A 23145-nucleotide genomic window follows, 5' to 3' on the forward strand; every position below is an offset into this window, starting at 1 on the left:
AAAAAAAAAATTGTGTTCTTTTCATCACACAACACTGTCTCTTCAGCGTTTTGACTTGGGGTCCACAAAAAGCTAGGTGCCTCATACTAGGTCAAAGAATAATTACATTCAATGTCAGAGAAGGCAAATCCTCAGATTATGGGACACTGTTCTACTGTATTAAGTCACCTCCAAATAACATACTATTTTAAAGGCAATTTCCAGACAATTCTTGTTTAATCAAGTTTCATCCCCAAAACGTGCGGGCGAAACCAGTCTTTTCCCCACTAGTCAGAGAAATTCGGATATGACCGACACTAAGCCTTAGACGTGCAAAGAAACAGCTCCAGAATTTTGATAAGAGAAAAAATAAAGAGTAAGTTTCCTGAAACTCCAATGGCATGTGAATTAACATAACAAGAATATTTCCACTGGAAATGCCAGGAAGTTATCACTTCCAGAAAGGAGACTGCTTTCTCAATGATTTTTTCTCCCCGTGAAATTTAGAGAAATTATCACAAAGCAAAATTGGTGACCCAGGGGCTTTTGAAGAACTCTATCAGTTAATTAGAGGTTTTTAAATTCTGCTATTAAATATAATTTCCAAAGTGAGGAAATAAAAGTTTATTAAATATTTTCTAAATCTATGCCCCCCTCCCTCTTTATTTAAACCAGTCTGGTCCTGGAGAGCCAGCACCTTTTCTTTTTCTTGATGAAATAACTTCACCTCCCCCCTCTGCTGCTTACCTGCTGCAGAGCATGCTGAGGGCTCCGTGTGGACTACAGTCACACGGCAGACAGAGCCCAGACGTGTGATTCAGGTAAAAGCCCTCCCTGCAGATGTCACAGTGAAGCCCTTGATAATGTGGCTGGCACTCACACTGCCCTGTGGTCTGGTTGCAGCGATTCACATCCAGACTTCCCACCACAGAGCAGTTACAAACATATTCTGTAAGGACAGAAGGAAAGAGACATTATTAACTAAGATTTAATGCTTTCTTAATAAAATGAACTCTATTTTATTTTTCCTGATAAATGTTCATGACAGTTGTGTTAGGGTGGATTAAATTGATTCTAGTTCAAATTCACTTTCTATCCCGTTTAGTTTGTTTAAAATGGGAAATAAGTAAAGTATGTAAAACTATACATCATTCCTAGTTATAAAGCTAACATTCTCAATGTCCTTGCCGGTACTCTTCATCTTCTAGCCCTTTACCCTTTACCTTTTTACCTTTTACAGTGTGTGTATTGGATTGGGGGTGCTTCCTGCATACCACTAAGTTTTTCTGGACTGGAAACCTCCAAAGGCAGGGCCTATGCTTACCTCCATGGCATGGACAGCACATGCTGGAAATGACAACATGTTGAATAATAAATAGCCCCATTGTATAGCCGCAAAAGCCTGAGGCTCAAATGGTTAACTGTGGTAACTTACACAGGTCAGACAAAATTGTGCTACAGCTGGAATCATAAACTAATGTGTTCTTTCGAGGAAGGAATTAATAGAGAATTGAAACTTTAAGGTAAGGAAGAGGACGAACAATAAATCCTAGACAAGGAAGTTTACACAGTCGTCCTGATCAGTGGGCTAAAACCAATCACAGTTTAAATCTCTTTCCTAAGTTACAAGATTTGGAAAATAAACTTTCCTTTAGCTACATTTCAAAGAGTTCTTTGGATGAAAATATTTAGAGGTCCTTGGCTTTAGCCTTTAAATGTAGATATAGTTAAAGGTCAGCTCAAATTTGGTTTTTGCTATTGTTTATACTCATTTAATCAAGAAAGTATTTTCAACATGGCTTGACACAGTATCAACACAGGACTTTGTAAGCATGTCAAAAACAAGTAAAGTCAACTGCAGATAAAATAAAACCTTGTACACAGTTTAGGAATAGCCCCAACTCCAAAACAGCTATAAATCTAGGTTTAACGACCCCCCCAAAAAATCTATGGTACAAATTATACTTCTGAGTAGGTAAGGCACTGTATGAAATGGCATTATATGGACAAAAATTTAGCTTGGAAAAAATATTTAATGTCATTTGTGACAATTTTTTTTAAATGTTTATTTTTTTGAGAGAGAGTATGCACACAAGCAGGGGAGAGGCAGAGGGAGACGGAGAGAGAGAATCCCAAGCAGGCTGTTGGCACAGTGACCAATGCGGGCTCACAAACTGAGGTCACAACCTGAGCCAATTTTTGATGGGTTTTTTTTAAAGGTTTATTCAGTTTTGAGAAAGAGAGCGAGACAAGAGTGTGAGCGGGGGAGGGGCAGAGAGAGAGAGAGAGAGGGAGACACAGAATCCAAAGCAGGCTCCAGGTCCCACACTGTTAGCACAGAGCCTGACATGGGGCTCAAACTCACAAACCATGAGATCATGATCTGAGCTGAAGTCAGACGCTTAACCAACTGAGCAACCCAGGCGCCCCTGATGGTTTTTAAAAAGTTACTGAATAATTGCAAATCCAGGGTCTTAAACAGAATGTTATAAAGGAGTTTGCTCCTCTAGTCTAGAAGAGGAAATTAAAATTCTCCTTTTTTTTTTTTTTTAAGAGAGAAAGAGAAAGAAAGTGCATGTGGGGGAGGTGCAGAGAGAGGGGGACAGAGAGAATCTTAAGTAGGCTCCACATTTAGCGGAGCCCGATACAGGGCTTAATCCCACAACCTGAGATTGTGACCTGAGCTGAAATCAAGTGTCAGATGCTTAACCAACCAAGCCATCCAGGAGTCTCAGAAATTAAAATTCTTAATGTCATCACAAGCAGCTTATCCACACAAGTCAAAGCAAAGGATTCCACAGAGAAACTCCCACTTGGCCACATCCATACCAACTCTGTACCTCCCACACTTCTTCAGTTCCTAACTTTTGGGGTCACCTAACCTCCCTGCTCTTTCCATCTCTTCTAATTTGTAAATAGGTCAAATGAATTAATATACATATATTGGTAAGTGATTTACCTTATGCATAATTCAAGGGTAGTAAATTAGTTACAAATCCCAGAGAGGAATTCAAGATTTCTTTAGCCCCAAACTTGGGAAAGGTATCAGCTTCCCATCTCAGTCAACTTTCTTATTTTTACTAGGCTACACTAGAATGACAAGTTCTTTGCCAGAGTTACTTGCTTTCACATTATTTCTAGTTTCTGGTTGTGTGTGTGTGTGTGTGTGTGTGTGTGTGTGTGTGTGTGTGTGATTTTTGTAAATAAGGAAGCCATGTCTAGTGGTCTGAAAACCTGCCAACGACAACTTCATGGTAAGACCTTCACTCCACCAAAAATGACCAGAACGCTTAAAATAACATTTTTCTTCCAAATGTGGCACAATTTCAATATACATCTAATTCCTCCTGCTGGACCAGTTTCATCACAAGTAAAACTAACCAAATTGTGCTGGCGTGGGCAGATCTAGCTCAAGAAAAATGAACAGGTTAAGTAAAAACTCTAAGACTGAGAGTTTTATTCTACTATTTCCTTACTAATGTACTTCCATCTGAAACCCCAATCAGTGTTCCCATTCAGTGGGGTAAGGTGAGTAGTATATTTTTATAGGAACGTAATAAATCTAAAACCTTTGAGGAAAAAACTGGTTGTTTGTTTGTTTGTTTTTCATTAAAGTTGTAATGGATAAACTTCAGTACTAACCGAGTTCACTGGCTATTTAATACTTATATGGAACCAAGTCAATCTCTTCAATATCCTCTGAACATATTCTTCTTAGTTTCATCTTTGGACCTTTGTTCATTCTGTCCCCGTTGAAATGCTCTCTCCTCTCCACATACTCAAACCTCTCCCCTATTTCAAGAATCAGCTGAAACTTACTCCTCCATAAACTCTAATTCTATTACCCCAGTGTGAATCTGTAACAACATCTACTACCTATAGTGTGCCAGTAATTTGAAGAGGCAGTAAAGTGTAGCAGTTATGAGCACAGATGTAGAGGCAGACAGCTACAGGCTTACATTTACAGCTCTCTCACTTACTAACCTTATGACCTTAGACAAGTTAACTAACCCCTTATGCCTCCCTTTTCTTATCTGTAAACAGGGCATAATATAGTGCCTATAACACTTAGTCCCAACACCAAAGCTGGAGGTAGTTTGGAGTGCTGCAGTTAAGTAATACAATAGCGAGAAGAAAGAGACAGCAGATCAAGTAACATAGGGAGAATTCAGATGTCAGATTCCTAGGCCACAGCTCTGTTTGTTATACCCTGTGGACAAGAAAGCCTAGAATCGGGTTTATTACTGTGGCGGTTTTTGAAAATGTTTAAGAAATATAATTAGTGTCCTGACATTCAGAACTCCAAGTTGTGGGTTATCTAGGAAGAAAATAAGATGGTATCCTATGTATTCTGGGCTTCATCACCAATACAGGTGCCTACAAATACAATGAGGAAAACCGAAGTGCTGAGGCTATGGTTTCAAAGAGGAAGAAAAAGAGCATTTATTGGTTCTACACCTCTTGTATTAATCACCCTAACAGTAGCGGCATACAAGGCAAATATCTCAGCAAGAGAGACTGCATTCATGCCAGGAAGGGGGTTGACTTATGAAGACAAAATGCACTGTCATGTTAACGTTCCTCCCCAAAGTAACCAAAGTAAAGGAAGTTGAAGAGAAGCATACCGAGTGCCAGGAAGCGTGTACATCTTTCCTGTCTGGAGCTCAGAATCTGAGGCTTTATCCTAGGGATTGACCTCAGATGAAAGGATCCGAGTTAAATGACTAGCATGAGCAATAGCAATAAAGGCAAAGCACTATGAATATCCAATAAACTGCATCAGGATAACCTGTTAGCCTGTAAGTAGAGGAAAATCTCAGACCCTTCACAGTTCCTGGCATTTATGTGGAACCAGACAGGAGTTAATGCAGAAATAATGCAATTTAGTAGAAGGCAGGCAGTATAAAAAAGAAGAAAGGAATTTCAATTGAGAGAAGCAGTGGGAAGGACTTACAGCCAAAAACAAGAGATGAAGTGGTGACTTTTTAATGAGGTAGCATCTTAGACAGCAGAGCAGCACAAAGGAGTCAGTGACGTGACTGATGTTAAGTCACTAGTATGAATGGTAATGGCAACGAAACAGTATGAAGACGACACAAAAGCTAATCACAGACAAGTCTGGACGAAATGCCAAAATCTCATTTGGTTGCCTAAGAGTAAACATGAAGTAAATTCTCCATCATTTGAGCTGTGGGTTTCCTTTCAATGCCCTGTGGTTCTTGGGAAAGCTCTATAGAGAAATAATTAGGAAAAAAGTAACATAAATGTTAGCAGAGAGATGGCAATTTTTGGCAATATCTTTTTCTTTTTGTTTGACTTCTGAAGAGCAATGAAATACTTTGAAGAACAATGACCTGAACCCTAAAGAAGAACAAGGAGCTAAAATCTGGTCCACACTACTTGAAACTATAAATAAAGGCCAAAGGAAGAGACAGTAAGTAGCTTGGCATTTTTCTCTGAGAACCTGAACTCACAGGATGATTTTGTAGTAAAAGTATCCAAAGTAATCACTGCATTTAAATCAAACACTGCCCTTTTTCAAACATTCCTTACCAAGGGCCAAGAGATGGACATTTTCAGCGATGGAAAATAAATATAGAGTAGCTTTGTTTAGAAGTCCCATAAACTCTCCCATCCCCTCTGTGCAAACACCTGTCCTGGTAAGAGATCATCTCCCTGAACATACTAAAGATCTTTTCTTCTTCTTTTTTTTTAATATGAAACTTAGTGTCAAATTGGTTTCCATACAACACCCAGTGCTCCTCCCAACAGGTGCCCTCTTCAGTGCCTATCACCCACCCTCCCCACCCTCCCCCCCATCAACCCTCAGTTTGTTCTCAGTTTTTAGGAGTCCTAAAGATCTTTCCTTATATACCTCATAGGCTTCTTTCTGCATCCAGCTTTTAACCACCTCATGTCACTGCTCAGTAAAAAGCCCCTCATATCTTCTAGAGAATTTTAATTGTGTTTTGGTATCTGCAACTCCTTTGATGGTAGATTTTAGAAAAAAATATTAATTGTGATACTATGTCGCAATTAGTGTGTCCTCTCTCTGTCTCTTTTTGAAGTCCTTTCTGAGTGTCGTAATTAACTATGATGTCTGGAGACTCAAGCAATTTGGTACAATAGTGTGTTAGCCTTTTTCAGATAAAAAACAACTATAAAAGCAGTAAATGAAAGATTTGGGTAAGAAAATGAAAAAACTGTGTCCCCAGTCAATTCATGATGTAAATGTCATAGAATAAATAAATGTTAATTGATAACAGCACTGCTGCTGAACTAAACTGATTACAAAACAAGTGTTGCATTTATGCATAGATACTGGAAAATACTTGTAAATATAACTAACACAGTACTCACAGGAATCTGGTTCAGGAATATAGCCTGAAATTCTATCTATAGCCTCTTGCAAAATTGTGGGAAAACCTTTGCAAAACTCAGTTCCTGGAACCTTTTCATTCTTTCAACAATTATTTCACTCTTGCTTTCAATACCTTAGATATTGAAAGAATTAAAAAATTATCTATTAAGAATATGAAAAACTGCTCTAGGCTATTCCAAAACTTTTCATTCTTCCCCATAGTCCAAAGACATATAAAATGTACTATAATATTTATTTGATGCATTTTCTGTTCAAAGTTAAAGTAGCAAAAGCTAGAAGACATGTATTTAAAATGTATCAAGGCTCAGTGCTTAATCTTAGTACCAAAATTTAAAACATTAATAGAACTGAATATCATGAGTAAATTTTATTGGATATACATTTTAAAATAAACAAGAACTTCTTTTAAAAGCAATGAGGTTTTACTAGACTACATTGTTAAATTTTGCAAGAAGAAACTGTGCCACAAGTAACTGATTTAGCTGGACTGTGGCACTAACATCACACGAGACCCAACTGATACTTCAAGTCTTTTTCAAAGCTAATGTTACAATTAAGATAGCAAGAATTGACTAATGCTTCAGTTGATTACTGCACAAAATGCTATGGAACATTTTAGGATTTAAAACGTTATAAGGGGTGCCTGGGTGGCTCAGGTGGCTAAAGCATCCGACTCTTGATCTCGACTCAGGTGCTGATCTCACAGTTCGTGAGATCGAGCCCCATGACCAGCTCTGTGCTCCTGTGTACAATGAAGCAGAAGAAGAAAAAATAAAATACAAAGATATATAGGATTCTCATCCCTTTTTCATATACAATTATTTCTTTTCCTTTGAGATTCATCATTAAAAACCTACTCGATTTAAACAAACACCAGGGAAATACATGTAAGTGTAACAACTTTGAATCTACCCAGTCTATCCAACATAAAACTTCACTCTTTTCCACAAACCTAGGATAGTATCTACAAAAATAACATCTCTCCTGATTTTCAAGTTGAAAAAAAAAAATGGAAAAGTAATTGTCAGAATCAAGCAGGAAGACCTAATTCAAACCTCTGCTCATACATCAAAAGAATACAAAATGACAATAATATTGTCTGGACTACAGGCCTGACTTCCTAAGGGTCTGGTGTATTTATTTCAAAATGTACTTTTTATTCGGCTCATATTCCATCTTTGTAGGTTTAGAGTAAAGGAATCTTGGAAAGGCCTCATTCTAGAGAAAAGGAATTATCAACACAGAATTTTTATTTTTATAAAAGGTCTTACCCTAGCATAACACTGATACTCAAATTACATTTCACATTTATGTTATGCCAGGGCAGGGTCACAAATCTTTGCAAAACTGGGAAATTCAATATTAAAGTTGATGAGTTTCTTGCATTAAACCAGACTTCGCACAAATGTGGAAAGTTTTAAAGCCACTACTTTTAAAGAAAAGCTTTAAGCTTTACCTTTTAAAATAAAAATATACCCATTAAAATTCCCAGTCACAATTCACAGTCACAAAACATTTCTTCTACTTTATGGAAGACACATGAAAAAAAATTGGGGGATGCGCCTGGGTGGCTCAGTAGGTTGGGCGTCTGACTTCGGCTCAGGTCGTGATTTCACGGTTTATGGGTTCAAACCCCACATCAGGCTCTGTGCTGACAGCTCAGAGCCTGGAGCCTGCTTCCGATTCTATGTCTTCCTCTCTCTGCCCCTCCCCTGCTCCTGCGTGCGCTCGCGCTCTCTCTCTCTCTCTCTCTCTCTCTCTCTCTCTCTCTCTCACACACACACACACAAATAAATAAACATTAAAAAATATTTTTTAAAAAATTGGGTAACAACGACAGAGGTTTTGTAGAAAATTTTCTGTCTCACACTTAAGGACCATGTCGTTAGTGCTTTTTCCTGGCTCACTGCCAGTTTTCCACAATTCAAAGACAATTCATCTAATTAATGAGACAAAATGACAAGTTCTGGGAAAGGATGTAACAACCAGCTTTTACTACTAATTATAACCAAGCTGATATGACCAAGCCGATATGCAAGTTGAGCATGCACTGCATGTACATCCAATATGACACTAAAAACTTCACATGCTCACATCCTTTATCATCCCCACAATCCTGTGTGGTAGGTGCCCTGCAGGAGGAGTGTGAGTCTTCACAGAAATGAATCACACAACTAACCAGTGCTGGAAAACAGATTGTAACCCAAACTGAATAACTCCAAAATTCAAGTCTTTTTGCTACAAGAAACTATTGACTATATAAACAAGTAAAAAGGAGCATCTGGCTGGCTCCGTCAGTTAAGCATCCGACTCAATTTTGGCTCAAGTCATGATCTCACAGTTGGTGAGATTGAGCCCCACATTGGGCTCTGTGCTGACAGCACAGACCCTGCTTGGGATTCTCTCTCTCCCTCTCTCTCTGCCCCTCCCCTGCACTCTCTCTCTCTCTCAAAATACATAAACTTTTAAAAATAATAATAAAAAAAATAAAAACAAGAAAAAAAAAACCACTTAGAAAGACCCAGGATATCTTAAGACCAGAATTTGCTGCTAATTAGCCAGCTCTGTGAATTTCAGTAAGTCTGGAGTTTCAGTGCCTCAATTTATAAAATATAGATAATTCTTGCCATCTGCCTATATGAAATACTTAGGGATAAAGCTAACATAATACATGCATGATATTTATGCTAAAAACTATAAGACACTAAAGGAAAAAAAAAAAGGCAAAAAGACCTAAATAAATAGACAGACATAGCATAACAATTAGATCTATAGATTCAGTGAACCCCAGTCAAAATCCCAGCAGGATTTTTTGGTAGGTATTCACGAGCTCACTCTAAAATAAATATTAAAAAGCAAAGAAACAAATAGCCAAAGAATAAAGTTGGAAGACTTTCAGTAACTGATTTCAAGACTTACTTTAAAGCTATAGTAATCAAGACAATGTGTTATTGGTGAAAGAACAGACACAAAGATCAATGGAACAATTAGCTCAGTAATAGAGCCTCATAAATATCCTCAACCAATTTTTGACAAAGTGCAAAAGAAACTCAATGGGGAAAGGATAATTTTTTCAATAAATGGTGTTGGAACAGAAGTGCGTCCATAAACAAAAAACTGAACTTTGATCTAAACTCACACCTTGTTCAAAAATTGACTCAAAATAGATCACAGCCCCAAAAGTAAAATGTAAAACTATAAGACCTCTAGAAGAAAACATAGCACAAAATGTGATTGATTTTGAGCGGGCAAAGAACTTTTAGAATCAACACCAAAAGCAAGATCCATAAGAGGAAAATTTATAAATTGCACTTCATTAAAATTTAAAACTTTTGCTTTTTATAAAACTACTAAGAGAATGAAAACACAGCCACCAACTGGGAGAATATTTGCAAACCACATTTCTGTCAAAGGACTTGTATCAAGATATATAGGGGCACCTGGCTGGCTTAGTCAGTACAGCATACAAGTCCTGATCTCAGAGTTGTAGTTTCGAGTCCCATGTTGGACATAGAGATTACTTAAAAACAACATCTTTAGGGGCACCTGGGTGGCTCAGTTGGTTGAGTGTCTGACTCTTGGTTTCGGTTCAGGTCATGATCTCATGGTTCATCAGTTCGAGCCCCACACCAGGCTCTGCACTGACAGTGCAAGGCCCACTTGGGATTCTCTCTCCCTCTCTCTCTGCCACTCCCCTACTCATGCTGTCTCTGTCTCTCTTAAATAAATAAACTTAAAAAAATAAAATAGGGGCACCTGAGTGGCTCAGTTCATTAAAGGTCCACTTCAGCTCAGGTCATGATCTCACGGTTCATGAGTTTGAGCCCCGTGTTGGGCTCTGTGCTGACTCAGAGCCTGGAGCCTGCTTCAGATTCCGTGTCTCCCTCTCTCTCTGCCCTTCCCTTGCTCACGTTCTCGTTCTCTCTCTCCCTCTCTCTCTCTCTCTCTCCCTGTGTCTCTCTTTGTCTGTCTCAAAAATAAATAAACATTGAAAATAATAATGTAGTAAAATAAAATATTTAAATAAAAAAAGAATATACAAAGAACTCTCAAAATTTAACAGTAAGAAAATGACCCAATTTAAAAATTGTCTGAAAAGACACTTCAACAAAGAAGTTGTATGTATCACAAATAAGAAATTGAAAAGATGCTCCACATCTCTTATTGGGAAAATGCAAGTTGAAACCATAATGACATGCTACTACACACTGAATAGAAGGGCTAAATTTACAAAACCTGGCAGTGCCCTGTGCTGCGAGTGGTGCTGAGCCACTAGAACTCTTACATGTCACTAATCGGAATGCTTAGAAAACAATCTGGCAGTTTCTTATAAACTTAAGTTTATACTTACCATATGAGCCAGCAGTTCTACTCCTAGATATTTATCCAAGAGGAATGAAAACTTATGTTCCCAGGTAAGTGTAAGTGAATGTTTACAGCAGGATTCTTCATAATAACTAAAAACTGAAATTAACCTAAATGTATGGAGTTTGCTCAAAAAGTTAAAAATAGAACTACCCTATGAGCCAGCAATCACACTACTAGGTATTTACCCAAAGGATACAAAAATACTAATTTGAAGGGATACAGGCACCCCAATGTTTATAGCAGCATTATCAACAACAGCCTAAGTATTCACTGACTGATAAATGGATAAAGAAGATGTGGGGTGTGTGTGTGTGTGTGTGTGTGTGTGTGTGTGTGTGTGTGTGTGTGAGATGGAATATTACTCAGTCATAAAAAAGAATGAAATCTTGCCATTTGCAATGCCATGGATAGAAGCAAATTAAGTCAGTCAGAGAAAGACAAACGCCATATACTTTCACTCATGTGCAATTTAAGAAACAAAACAAATGATCATAAGAGGAGAAAAGAAGAGAGGAGTAAGCCAAGAAACAAACTCTTAACTACAGAGAACAAACTGATGTTTACCAGAGGGGAGGTGGATGGGGGGATGGGTTAAATGAGTGACAGGCATGAAGGAGGGCACTTGTGATGAGCACTGGATGTTGCATGTAAGTGTTGAATCACTAAATTCTACACCTGAAACTAAGAAAGAATGAAAGAACAAAAGAAAGAAAGTAAAGAACCTAAATGGTGAATGGTTAAATAAACTGTGGTCCTTTTTATGTGATAGACTAATACATTCTTGACATCAGAATCTGATTCTGATCTATTAACTTGATCTGTCTATTCTCGTATGAGTGCAGTAAAAAAAAAATAAAAGTTTTAACAACTGCAGCTTTATAACGTGTTTTACTCCTTTGTCCTCCTTTACCTTTTCTTTCAGTTGATAGCTATTCACATTTCTGTTTGAACTCTACTGTCACATTTCCTCCAAAAAAGATCCTATTGTGGTTTTCCCATTAATTCCATTTATTCTAAAAGTTACCATATCAAAAATTCCTTACAATATTCAATTTTTCTACTGTCAGCACAGGTAAGCCTCTCCATTTATTCAGTCTTCCTCTATATCTCTCAGCCAAATTTCATAATTTAAAATATATGTATATGAGTTTCATACATATCTTGGTGAGATTATCCTAAACTTTTTATCACTAAGGGTAGTGGCAGCAGTAGTGGTTAGTGTGATTTTTTTTCCCCCACTATCTCTTCTAACTATTATTAACTAGAAATATTTATCAAGTTCATTTTCTGGAGATGTCCACATAGTCATTTTAATGAACTCATGATTTCTAATGGTTTTTCCCTTGGTTCTTTTGAGTAAGACTTCTCTTTTTAAGTTAAATGGAATGAGGTCTCCCACTGAAGATCACATCTTACCTGGCTATCGGGAGATATAATTCTGAGTTTCCTCAACCACAACAGTTTGTTGTTAAAACAGAGCAAAGCATTTCACACAAGGCTTATCTTAATCCCCAGGTCAGCCTTATTATTAATCATAATAAAAGTAATTACTACTTACTATTACCTACAACGTCTCAGCCTTTGTCAGTCACTCATTTTACTTAAAAGAGCACTCAGCTTCACAACAACCTTGCAAGAACAGGGATGAATCGGGAATAGGGAATATGAAGAGGGAAACTAGAACTTAAAGAAACCAAAGAGCTGCCCAAGACCACAGAGTTACTGTAAGCGGTGAGACAGCATTCAAACCCAGGTTCCTTTTACTCCAGTGCTCTTCCTCATTTGACTTCACCACCGAGCTGTCTTCCTTTTAAAAAGGGAAGGAGAGAAGGGGAAAAAGAAGAAAAATAGAAATTCCACCTACGACTGTTAAATGCCACTGGGCTTAGTGTGGCTTTTTTCCCCAGTCTGTTTTCTTTGTAAGCAGGTGACGACATCAAGTCAAATGATTACCAAACAGTAGGGTGGGGGAAACAGCTGCTCGAGACACAAAAATAATTCTCAGCAGGAGACTTAGAACACCTTGCCTTTGCTTTTGGTCACTGAGTCTTAATTTATTGTTCAGAGCCAAAAACACACTCATGATTTAATATTCAGGACCTCTTTATTTTATTTAAATGCATTCTCATAACCACCCAGGGGTACCTGAGTGGCTCAGTTGGTTAAGCACCCAACTCCTGATTTGGGCTCAGGACATGATCTCGCGGTTTGTGGGATCGAGCCCCAGGTTAGACTCTGAGCTGACATCACTGAGCGTGCTTGGATTCTCTCTCTCCCTCTCTCTCTGCCCCTCTCCCTCCAAAATAAATAAATATTTTTAAAAATAAATTTTAAATAAAATAATACTGCTAATTAGTATTTCCATTATCTCTGTAAATTCTGGATGCAGATGGTACTGAACTACAAAACACAGGCACAAAAATTTATTTTTGTGCCACCATTTTCCTATTTGTTTGCATTTTTCAAGGCTTTTTTTTTTTAATTTTTGTTTTTAATGTTTATTTATTTTTGAGACAGAGAGAGACAGAGCATGAACGGGGGAGGGTCAGAGAGACAGGGAGACACAGAGTCCGAAGCAGGCTCCAGGCTCTGAGCTGCCAGCACAGAGCCCGACGCGGGGCTCGAACTCACGGACCGTGAGATCATGACCTGAGCCGAAGTCGGACGCTTAACCGACTGAGGCACCCAGGCGCCCCTTCAAGGCTTTTTAAACAAAACTAATTTGGGGCACTCCTAGGTGGCTGAGTCAGTTAAGCGTCCAACTCTTGGTTTCAGCTCAGGTCATGATTTCACAGTTCCTGAGATAGAGCCCCACGTTGGGCTCCGTGCCGACTGCACAGAGCCTGCTTGAGATTCTCTCTTCCTCTCTCTCTTTCCCTCTCCCATTCACTCTCTCTCTCTCAAAATAAATAAATAAACATTAAAAAAATAATTTTGCTATTTAGTAAAAGTTATTACTTACCTTTTTGAAGGACATTTTATTCTTTCTGGCTATTATCAAATTTAGAATGTATTGAAAGACATGACCAAATACAGCCTACATGGCTTGAAAGAATAACGATCAAACTTTGAATTTATATGAACCTTTTTATTTACAAAACGTTCACAATATCCTTCAGTTTGAGGGGAGGTGAAGAGGAGGGGGGAACAAATACAGAAAATGAATTTGAGCAATGTAAAATATGGCTCCAGGCTAGAGCAGAAAGAGAGCAGTCTATGAGGTCAAGGGACCTGTGTTCAAATACTGAAACCATTGTTTATGATCTTAAATCTCATGCCCTTAGGGAGCCTGGGTGGCTCAGTCAGTTAAGAGTCTGACTCTTGATATGTGCCCAGGTCAGGATCTCAAGATTCCTGAGTTTGAGCCCCACATCCGGTTCTGTGCTAACAGCAGGGAGCCTGCTTGGGATTCTCTCTCTCCTGCTCTCTCTACTCCTCCGGAGCTCAAGCTCGCACTCGTGCTCTCTCTCGCAAAATAAATAAATAAACTTAAAAAAATGTTTAATCTATGCCCTCTCTGTAAATATTTTTAAACATTTAATATTTTTTATTGTATTTTACTTTCTAAAGATATTTTTTGAGGGGGGAGGGGCAGAGGGAGAGGGAGAGAGAGGATCTTAAGCAGACTCGCCACCCAGCACAGAGCCTGATGCATGGCTCAGCCTCATGAAGCATAAGATCATGACCTGAGCAAAAATCAAGAGCCAGATGCTTAAGCAGCTAAGCCACCCAGGCTCCCCTGTAAAGATTTTTTATAAAATTGGGATAATGACACCTAATTTATGAGGATTTTCTAAGAATTACAGGAGACAAGGAAAAGAAAACACCCAGGACAGGGCTTTCTCTTTCCCTACATTTTAATTATAAGCCATTTTTTTAGCAATGTATCATCCTTAGACGGTCCTACAGATTGCAAGAATTGTGAACTAATAGCGACCATCAGATATCTCTGAATGCACTCAAATTACCCTAAATAATGTCCTCAATGCCATAATTTTGTAGCAATACAACAGAAAGGCTAAGAAAAAGAGAAGAGCTTCATTTTCAAGTGTTGCCGATTGCTTATGAGGTTGGTATTAGATTTGCCTTAGTGTGTCTATTTACAGAGCACAGCTGAGCAACTTAAAGGCTAGAACTATTTGCTCACCGTAATACCTGGAAAATTAGTTTGGAGAAAAGGAGCGTAAAGAGAGCAAGAGAAAAGGTCAACTTGAACATACTATCCTAAGGCACCCAGTGACTTCACCTAGGAATTGTTCCTAATTTTCTTTTTCTTTTAAGTTTGTTTATTTTGAGAACAAGAGAGTGGGAGCATGTGTGTACGTGTGCACGCAAGATCAGGGGAGAGGCAGAGAGTGGGGTAGAGAAAGAATCCCAAGCAGGCTCCATGCTGTCAGCGCAGAGCCCGACATGAGGTTTGAACTCACAGACTGTGAGATCATGACCTGGGCCAAAATCATGACCTGGGCCAAAACCAACTAAGCCACTCAGGCACCCCATTGTTTCTAATTTTCTTTTTTTTTTTTTTTTTTTTTTAATTTTTTTTTTCAACGTTTATTTATTTTTGGGACAGAGAGAGACAGAGCATGAACGGGGGAGGGGCAGAGAGAGAGGGAGACACAGAATCGGAAACAGGCTCCAGGCTCTGAGCCATCAGCCCAGAGCCTGACGCGGGGCTCGAACTCACAGACCGCGAGATCGTGACCTGGCTGAAGTCGGATGCTTAACCGACTGCGCCACCCAGGCGCCCCTCTAATTTTCAATAAAAGAAGGTTGGTCCCATATATTATAGCTTAACATTCATCCCAGCCAATATATAAGCATATTATTAAATGGATGGCTTATAGATTATTAGGAATAAATATGTATTTGATTACAAAATTATGCCATACCATCTTGGGAAAATACATGAGGTACATAGGGATGTGTAAGTAGAGGGAAAATCTACTTACTATGGTTGCAACAAAGGCTGACGGGGAGGAATAGGAGGAGAAAATACATACTAGAAAGGTATACTTGGGGACTTTATCCTATGTGGAACAATTCTCCAAACCAGTACCACCTGCTTTCAGAATCACCTGGGGAGCATAGTGAAACACTAATTTCTGGGTCCCATCCTACACCCACTGAAATCTCTGGTGGGGGTCTCAGGAATATGCATTTTTAACAAGCTTTGAAAGTGATTCTGATGTACTTAAAAAGTTTGCTATAAGCAAAAGGGAAACGTGGAAAATTCTTGAGCAGAGTACTGATGTGGCCAGAGAGAGGCTTCAGAGGCAAAAGCGACAAAAACACAAATAACAACGACAACAGTAATGATCTCTACTACTTATTGTTTACTTTTTTATCTACTTATTACATGCCAGGCACTGTTTTATATACTTTACACGCCTGAACATTTAAAACTTTCAAGGCACCTGTCTCTAAGGTAGGTCAGGTGATACAGGGGACAAAATAAGGAAATGGAGGAACAGAGAACGGAAGGAATTTCCCCAAAGTCAGATGTCCATAGATGTCCGGCTGAGATTAGCTTACCCTTAGTAGCAATGAGAAGGGAGGACCAGAGGGGAGGAGACCAGAGGTGACAGATTTACAGGTAAACAACTGTAGCGGTCTAACAGGAGAATCTAAATTCGGGCAAGGTCACTAGTAAAGATTGCTTCTGCGAACATACGGAGACCTGTCTGCACATCATACAGAGAAATTAAATCTGGTGACTTTTTAAATAAATAAATAAATACGGCAAGGCATAAAATCTACCTGTCTGCAGTGCTAAAAGTTTACCAGAGTTGGAGTTAAGAGCCAAGTGAAATAGCTGAGCCTTGAGTTACTGCAAAGGACACTTAAAAGAAGTGCTTTTTTCTTTTGGAACTGGAAGTGGGCTATCTTACTTTGCGTGCCCTCTCTAATCCTCTTACTCCTCAAAACATGTTGACAAATTCTTCCCCCTCTCCTGCCACTCTTCACTGTTATCAAACACTGATACAGCATAAACACTGTTCTACCCTGCAAGCTGGGAAGTTCTGTGCTTTATCATCATGACTAAGCATTCGGGTAACACTTCAAATTCAAAAATAAGGGCAGGAGAGAGGAGAAACCCCTTTTCCGACTCCACTGCTCAGTCCTGCTCTTCTACAAGCTGTTAGAACCTAATCACACCCCTCTTTACACACACACACACACACACACACACACACACACACACACTCTCTCTCATAGGATGCTCAAGTAGAAATGGTCAGAAGTCACACTAAAATAGATTAGGAGGCCTTTTTTTTTTTTTTTTTAATGAGAATCTGGGAACACCAACATGTTAATTTTGCAAACAAAACAAAACACAACTCTCAAAGTTCCCCTAATTGCCAAGACACTAATGGAAGTTAAGAATCTCAGAAGTTCTCAGGTACCAGTGGTTAATAATAAATCAACAAAGAAATAATTTGGCTCCCTCCTCCACTCCTAAAGTAATAGTCTTGGAGAAGCAAAAGATATTAGCTAAAATATCTCAGGAAAATAGAGGCTAAGTGAAATTTACCTCCACTGTAGTGGAATTTACCACTTCTTCCTCCTTCACATCTGATTTCAAGTATCCCATTCACTACCTTCTGTACCTTTAAAAGCCATCACCACACTGCTGACAGGATTGTAAAATGGTGCAATCACTGTGGGAAACAGTATAGAGTTTCCTGTAGGAATGAAGCTACTAGACCATCCAGCAACCCCACTTCTGGGTATATATCCAAAAGGACTGAAAGCGGGGCCTTGAAGAGACATTTACACACCCTTGTTTAAAGCATTATTGGTAATAGTCAAGATGCGGAAGCAACCCAAAGGCCCACTGATGGATGAATGCATTGAAAAAAATGTGGGATATGCATACAATGGAATATTATTAAGCCTTAAAAAAAGCAAGGGCATCCTGTCAAGAGCTACAACGTGGATGAACCTCCAAGTCGTTATGTTAAATGAAATCAGCAGGTCACAAAAAGACAAATACTACATGATTCCATTTATATGAGGCATCTAAAGTACTCGAAACCAGAAAAAAACAGAAAGTAGAATGGTGCCTACCAGGGATTAGGAAGTAGAAAGGAGAGAAGAGGGAGTTCTTTTTAATCACTAGAGTTTCAAATTTGCAAAAGGAAAAAGTTCTGGAGATCTGTTTCACAACAATGTAAATATACTCTACACTACAGAAATGTACACTTAAAGATGGTTACAATGGTAAATTTTATGTGTTCTTTAATCATAATCTAAAAAATAGGTGGGGTAGAAGTTAAAAGAGCTAGGACTTAGGAATCTGATTGTCTGGTCTACTCTCTTCATACAGGTAACTGGGGCTAAGAGTAGTAAACTTAATTTCCCATATAAACTCTGAAGCCAGACAGACCAGACTACAAACACTGGTTCTACCACTTAGCTGTGAGCAAGTACAAACGTTGGGATTATATGAAACAATGTAGCACAGGGCCTGACACACAGTTCTTCCCTTTCAGCAATAGGGGATAGATAGTTCATTCTAAAGTCAGAGCCCCATCTGGGTTGACAATGATAAATGGAGTGACTGTTTGAAAAGAGGTGAATTTTTATAAAATATTTTTTATTAAAAAATATATATGTAATTTAGATCAATTCCTAAGAAATGTTGAAATTAAGCTATCTACTGAAGTAAATTTGCTTTATTTTTTAATGTTTTCCTTCCCCCAAATCGATCTAAATTTAAGGAGAGGGTGATTACAGATTAAAGCTAAAAGAGGCTACTCCTGGAACAACCAAATCTCTCATACACTCCTGATGGAAATGTAAACTTATATAAGGTCTTCACAGAGCAATATGACAATACCCAGAAAGATGACGATGTGCTACAACCTAGCAGAGCCTGGCAACTCAGTGTGTGTCCATGAATCTGCATCACCTGGGAACTTGTGAGAAACACAGATTCTCAGGCCCACCTCAGACTGAGTCAGAATTTACATTTTAACAAGATACTCAGGTGATTCCTACTCACATTGAGGAGCCTTGCCCTAGGGAAATCCCCCCGCGTGGGAAGAAAGAGACATGTGCAAGGTTGTCCATTGTAACATTATTTGAAGTAGGAAAGAAATACATTATTTGAAGTAACTACCAATAAGAAAATGAATATATTGCAGTATATTTATATAGTGGAAAACTATACAGCAACTCAGATGATCTAGAGTTATGTGAACCAACAAAGATAAATCTCAAAAAAATGCTGAGTGAAAAAAGCATGATAAGATGCCATTATGCGGGGCGCCTGGGTGGCTCAGTCAGTTGAGCATCAGACTTCGGCTCAGGTCATGATCTCACAGTTCGTGAGTTCGAGCCCCGCGTCGGGCTCTGTGCTGACAGCTCATGACCTGGAGCCTTCTTCGGATTCTGTGTCTCCCTCTCTCTCTGCTCCTCCCCTGCTCACACTCTGTCTCTCTCTCAAAAATAAATAAAGATTTAAAAAAATTTTTAAAAGATGCCATTATGCAAAATTTAAAACATTGAAACAACACGATATTTGTGTGTGTGTGTGTGTTGTGTATAAATGTTCTTAAATGCACAGGACCTCATTCAGAATATGGTTATGTCTGAGTAAGGAAGGAAGAAAATGGGATAAAGGAGGAACACTTGAGGCTTTAATCATATCTAGTATTTTATTTCAAAATGAAAAAAAAATCCAAGGTGAGTATGGGAGAAAACTCAAATATTATAAAGCTGAGAGGTAGGTATTCAGGGGATGTTCACTATATTACTTTCTATACTTTTCTGGAAGCTTAATATATTTCATAATTTTTTATGAGACATGTTTTCTTCCCCTTAATTAACATTTCTCATTAATAAATATTACCTTACTCAACCTTGTAGTATAATTATATATCTATTTGTCCTATCTAGGTTCTAGAAGAACAGGTTTTACATCTGACTTATCCCTTAATGCATCCTCACCCTTCCCCAACACACAGGCATGTGCACTCACACACACACACACACACACACACACACACACACACACGGCTCTTGGGTTTCAGAATCCAGGTTAGGAGATGTAGAGGTCAGATGTAAGTGGGGTGATGGTTACCTAAAGCAATAAAATCAATAAATAGAATCTTTGTCTGGGGTAGCCAAAATTATGGCCTCAAAACAGGACTAAATGTAAAGTCCAAGAAATGAAACAGAGAAAACAAGTAGCATAGTACTGTAAGCAAGGCTGCATCAGGTGCACTGAAAGGGTAAAAAGGAAAAGAAATGTACATCCAAGGGCATGAATTTATTCATTCACTCAGCAAATATACATTGGCTTACTATGTGCCAGACAAGGTATCAGGCGCTGGGGATACGGCAGCAGATAAAATAGACCAAAATTCATGCCCTCATCAACCTTATATCTTAGCAGTGGGGAGACATACAAACAAGTTAAACATCTAGTATGTCAAAAAGTAATTAAATTGGGTGGCTCAGGGTGACTGGGTGGCTCAGTCAGTTAAGGGTCCACTTCAGCTCAGGTGATGATCTCGTGGGTTCGAGCCCCACATCGGGCTCTGTGCTGACAGCTCGGAGCCTGCTTTGGATTCTGTGTGTGTCTCTCTCTCTCTCTGCCCCTCCCCAACTCCTGCTCTCTCTCTCTCTCCCTCTCTCTCTCTCTCTCAAAATTAAATAAGCATTAAAAAAAATTTTTTAGAAGGTAGTTAAATGGTAAAGCAAAAATGCAATGTGGGGAAGGGAAAAATGGCAGAGGTTGGGGAGAGGAGGAAGAACTGTAGGTATGTGTGTTGGGGAAATGCAATTTTAGGTAGAATGGACAAAGGAAGCATACGATAAATATATGCACTAGTTTTCCTTTCATATGTTCTTTACACATGCTTCTGGGAAAAGTTAGGAGGTTTAAAAGGTTCAAAGTAATGTTCTGTAAGTAACTGAATGAATGAATGAATGAATGAATGAATGAATGAATGAATGAATGAACAGGACTAAAAGATGGTAAGAAACATAAAGAACATGAAAACAGAGAACCCTAATTCTTCCCTGAGGTTGCTGGAGAGAAGATTCTTGGCAGGGCACAGGATGATTCATTCAATCATTCAACAAATTAGTATTGTACCAGAAATGAGGAATAGAATTTCTAGATGCCAGAGATACAACAAAGTAGAAGAAAGCTATGGTCCCTGACCTCATACAGCTTACAGACTTACAGCAGAGAGAAAAACAAAGGAGCGATATAGTCTGATGAGTACTAAACTGGAAATATGCACACAATGTTATGGGAAAACATGGTATATATGTTTGCACAGGGAAAAACACCTAAAGACTTTCCAGAGGAAGAAATCTAGACAGAGCATACTACCACAGAGACCTGAGAAAAATTCACTGTGGCATGGGTATAGAATAAGAGGCAGGAGTGGTGACAGGTGACAGGTTTTCACAAGGGCATGTGGGTAGCCATGGATGAATTTTACACAAGATAGAATGACATGATTAGATCTACATTTTAGAAACGTAACTTGGGCTGCAGTGTAAAGAATGGATTGGAAAAGAATAAAGGCAAACAGACCTTTTAGTAGCTGCTAAAATAATCCAGTCAGTTGATAAAGATGGCCAGAAAAATAAATGCCAAGAGCATGTGCATGTTGTTATGACCACAGGAAATTTATCATTACCCGGGCCCGAAGGTATGCTCATGTCCTAAAAACCTAGTTTTCTCCTGTAGCAAAAACAAATCATACTTGCCAATGAATTACCAATGTCTCTTACCCAGAAGGGAAGTCACAGAAAATCAAAGACCCTATTAAAACAGGCCCATAAAAATGTTTTCAGGGTTGTACTTTAAAGCCACCTAAAATCATTATGTTCTTCCCTAAGACAGCACCTTCACTGCCCATTATGTCAAAATCTGATAACAACTTTCATTCTTTCCCTTCCCCAAACAATTTCTCTACCCATTTTAAAAGTGTCTGAGACCTCGAGGTTCATGCCTGGCTGTGTAAGAGACAAGTACAGCTTTTCAGCTGAGTAAACCAAGACAGACAACAGACAACACAATGTGAGGACAACTCACATGTGGCCAATGAGTCTGCCCACTCAGATATTTTCCAAAGTAGGAGTTCATGTGGGGCTCCCTCAGTTGGAAAGCCCAGGGGAATAAACATTCCAGATATATAACTGAACCAATATCAAAGCCCTGTTTCATCAGCACTATCATTTCTGCCAATTGTTGAGCGGGACCTTACACAAAACTTTGGGGGGGAAACTATGAGGCCCAAGGACTTAAAAATTAAAGAAGGGGAATAAAAAAGGTAGGTACATGGGGCTATTTTGTTGACACCACCAGATTTGACACATTAACACAATTTTACTCACCTACAGAGACCAGGAAAGGAAAGAGCTTTCATCAATGCCCATTTTAATGTGTATTAAAAGATTTGTGGCTGTAGTCAAAGATGGCACCACTCAAAATGAAAATTATTTGTATGTCAGGGCATGTTCTAAAAGACTATGCTTTGTATCAGCTATATATCACATGTAGAACGTTTGACTTCGGTGATGCAATGTTGGACGCAGCTTCTCTATCCTTTTTTCTCATTCAAAATGAGGAGTACATTCCTAACCAGGTCTGCTCAGACACCCAGGGTGCGAGTGAATGGTAGTACAGAGTCTTCAGTGACCAAGCAACCAATATCCTGGAATTTGAAAAGAACTTTTTATAATGAAAAGTTCTGCTATCAACAGACCGTTTGCCTGAGCTGTTTTCACAGTTGCAACCGACCCCCTGCTGGAGACCAAATTTCCCCTCCATTTCCCCGGAAGTCACTCCCCCAGCTGAGAACTAGGGTACAACAGGGGAGGGAGGAAGTACTTTAAAACCCGAAGACAACAAAGGAGAGAAGAAATTAGGTAATCAAAGAGAAGAATGTCCTTGCTATAAAAATAATGTGGGTCATGGGCATTTATAAAGAAATATAAATAGCAAGGTTTTTGAACTCAATAAATATTTATGGAATAAGCATGGTTCAAATGACAGATTTCAGCACAAGGTGTTTGCAGTTTATATGACCACTGACAGATCATTTCTTTGAGTCAGCTCACTCACATGTAAAAACTGGACAATGATCTGTCCCCAGTTCTACCCAAACAATTCAAGGAGTCCTCGTACTGTCAGTTTTCATCCTCAGTTGGGCTGTATGAATTATTTAGTGATGTCAGAAACAACAACCAAAAAAGCTACCAATTTTCATTACTTCTCCCCAAAAAATGATCAAGTCTCTACACTTAGCTGGAAAAAAAGATCTCCCTTCGATCATAAAGAAAGCCAACTATATTTGATGATATTAGGAAATTGTTCAGTTTCTTGCTGTTTACGTATGATAACAGCATTGTGACTATTTAAGAAAGATAAGAGAACCCTTGTATTT

At 38.8% G+C, this 23145-nt stretch overlaps 1 protein-coding gene across 1 annotated transcript in view; it reads right to left on the reverse strand.

Moving 5' to 3' along the window:
- Positions 1-23145, reverse strand: part of MEGF9 (multiple EGF like domains 9) — an 88782-nt gene that overhangs the window by 43326 nt on the left and 22311 nt on the right. Inside the window, exon 2 of the mRNA XM_040482129.1 lies at positions 727-928. Coding sequence (XP_040338063.1) covers positions 727-928 — 202 coding nt within the window. The remainder of the gene's footprint in view (positions 1-726; positions 929-23145) is intronic.

The sequence above is a fragment of the Herpailurus yagouaroundi genome, unplaced genomic scaffold (genome assembly GCF_014898765.1).
Source record: "Herpailurus yagouaroundi ecotype Mexico unplaced genomic scaffold, PumYag 160, whole genome shotgun sequence".
Taxonomy (NCBI): Eukaryota; Metazoa; Chordata; class Mammalia; order Carnivora; family Felidae; genus Herpailurus; species Herpailurus yagouaroundi.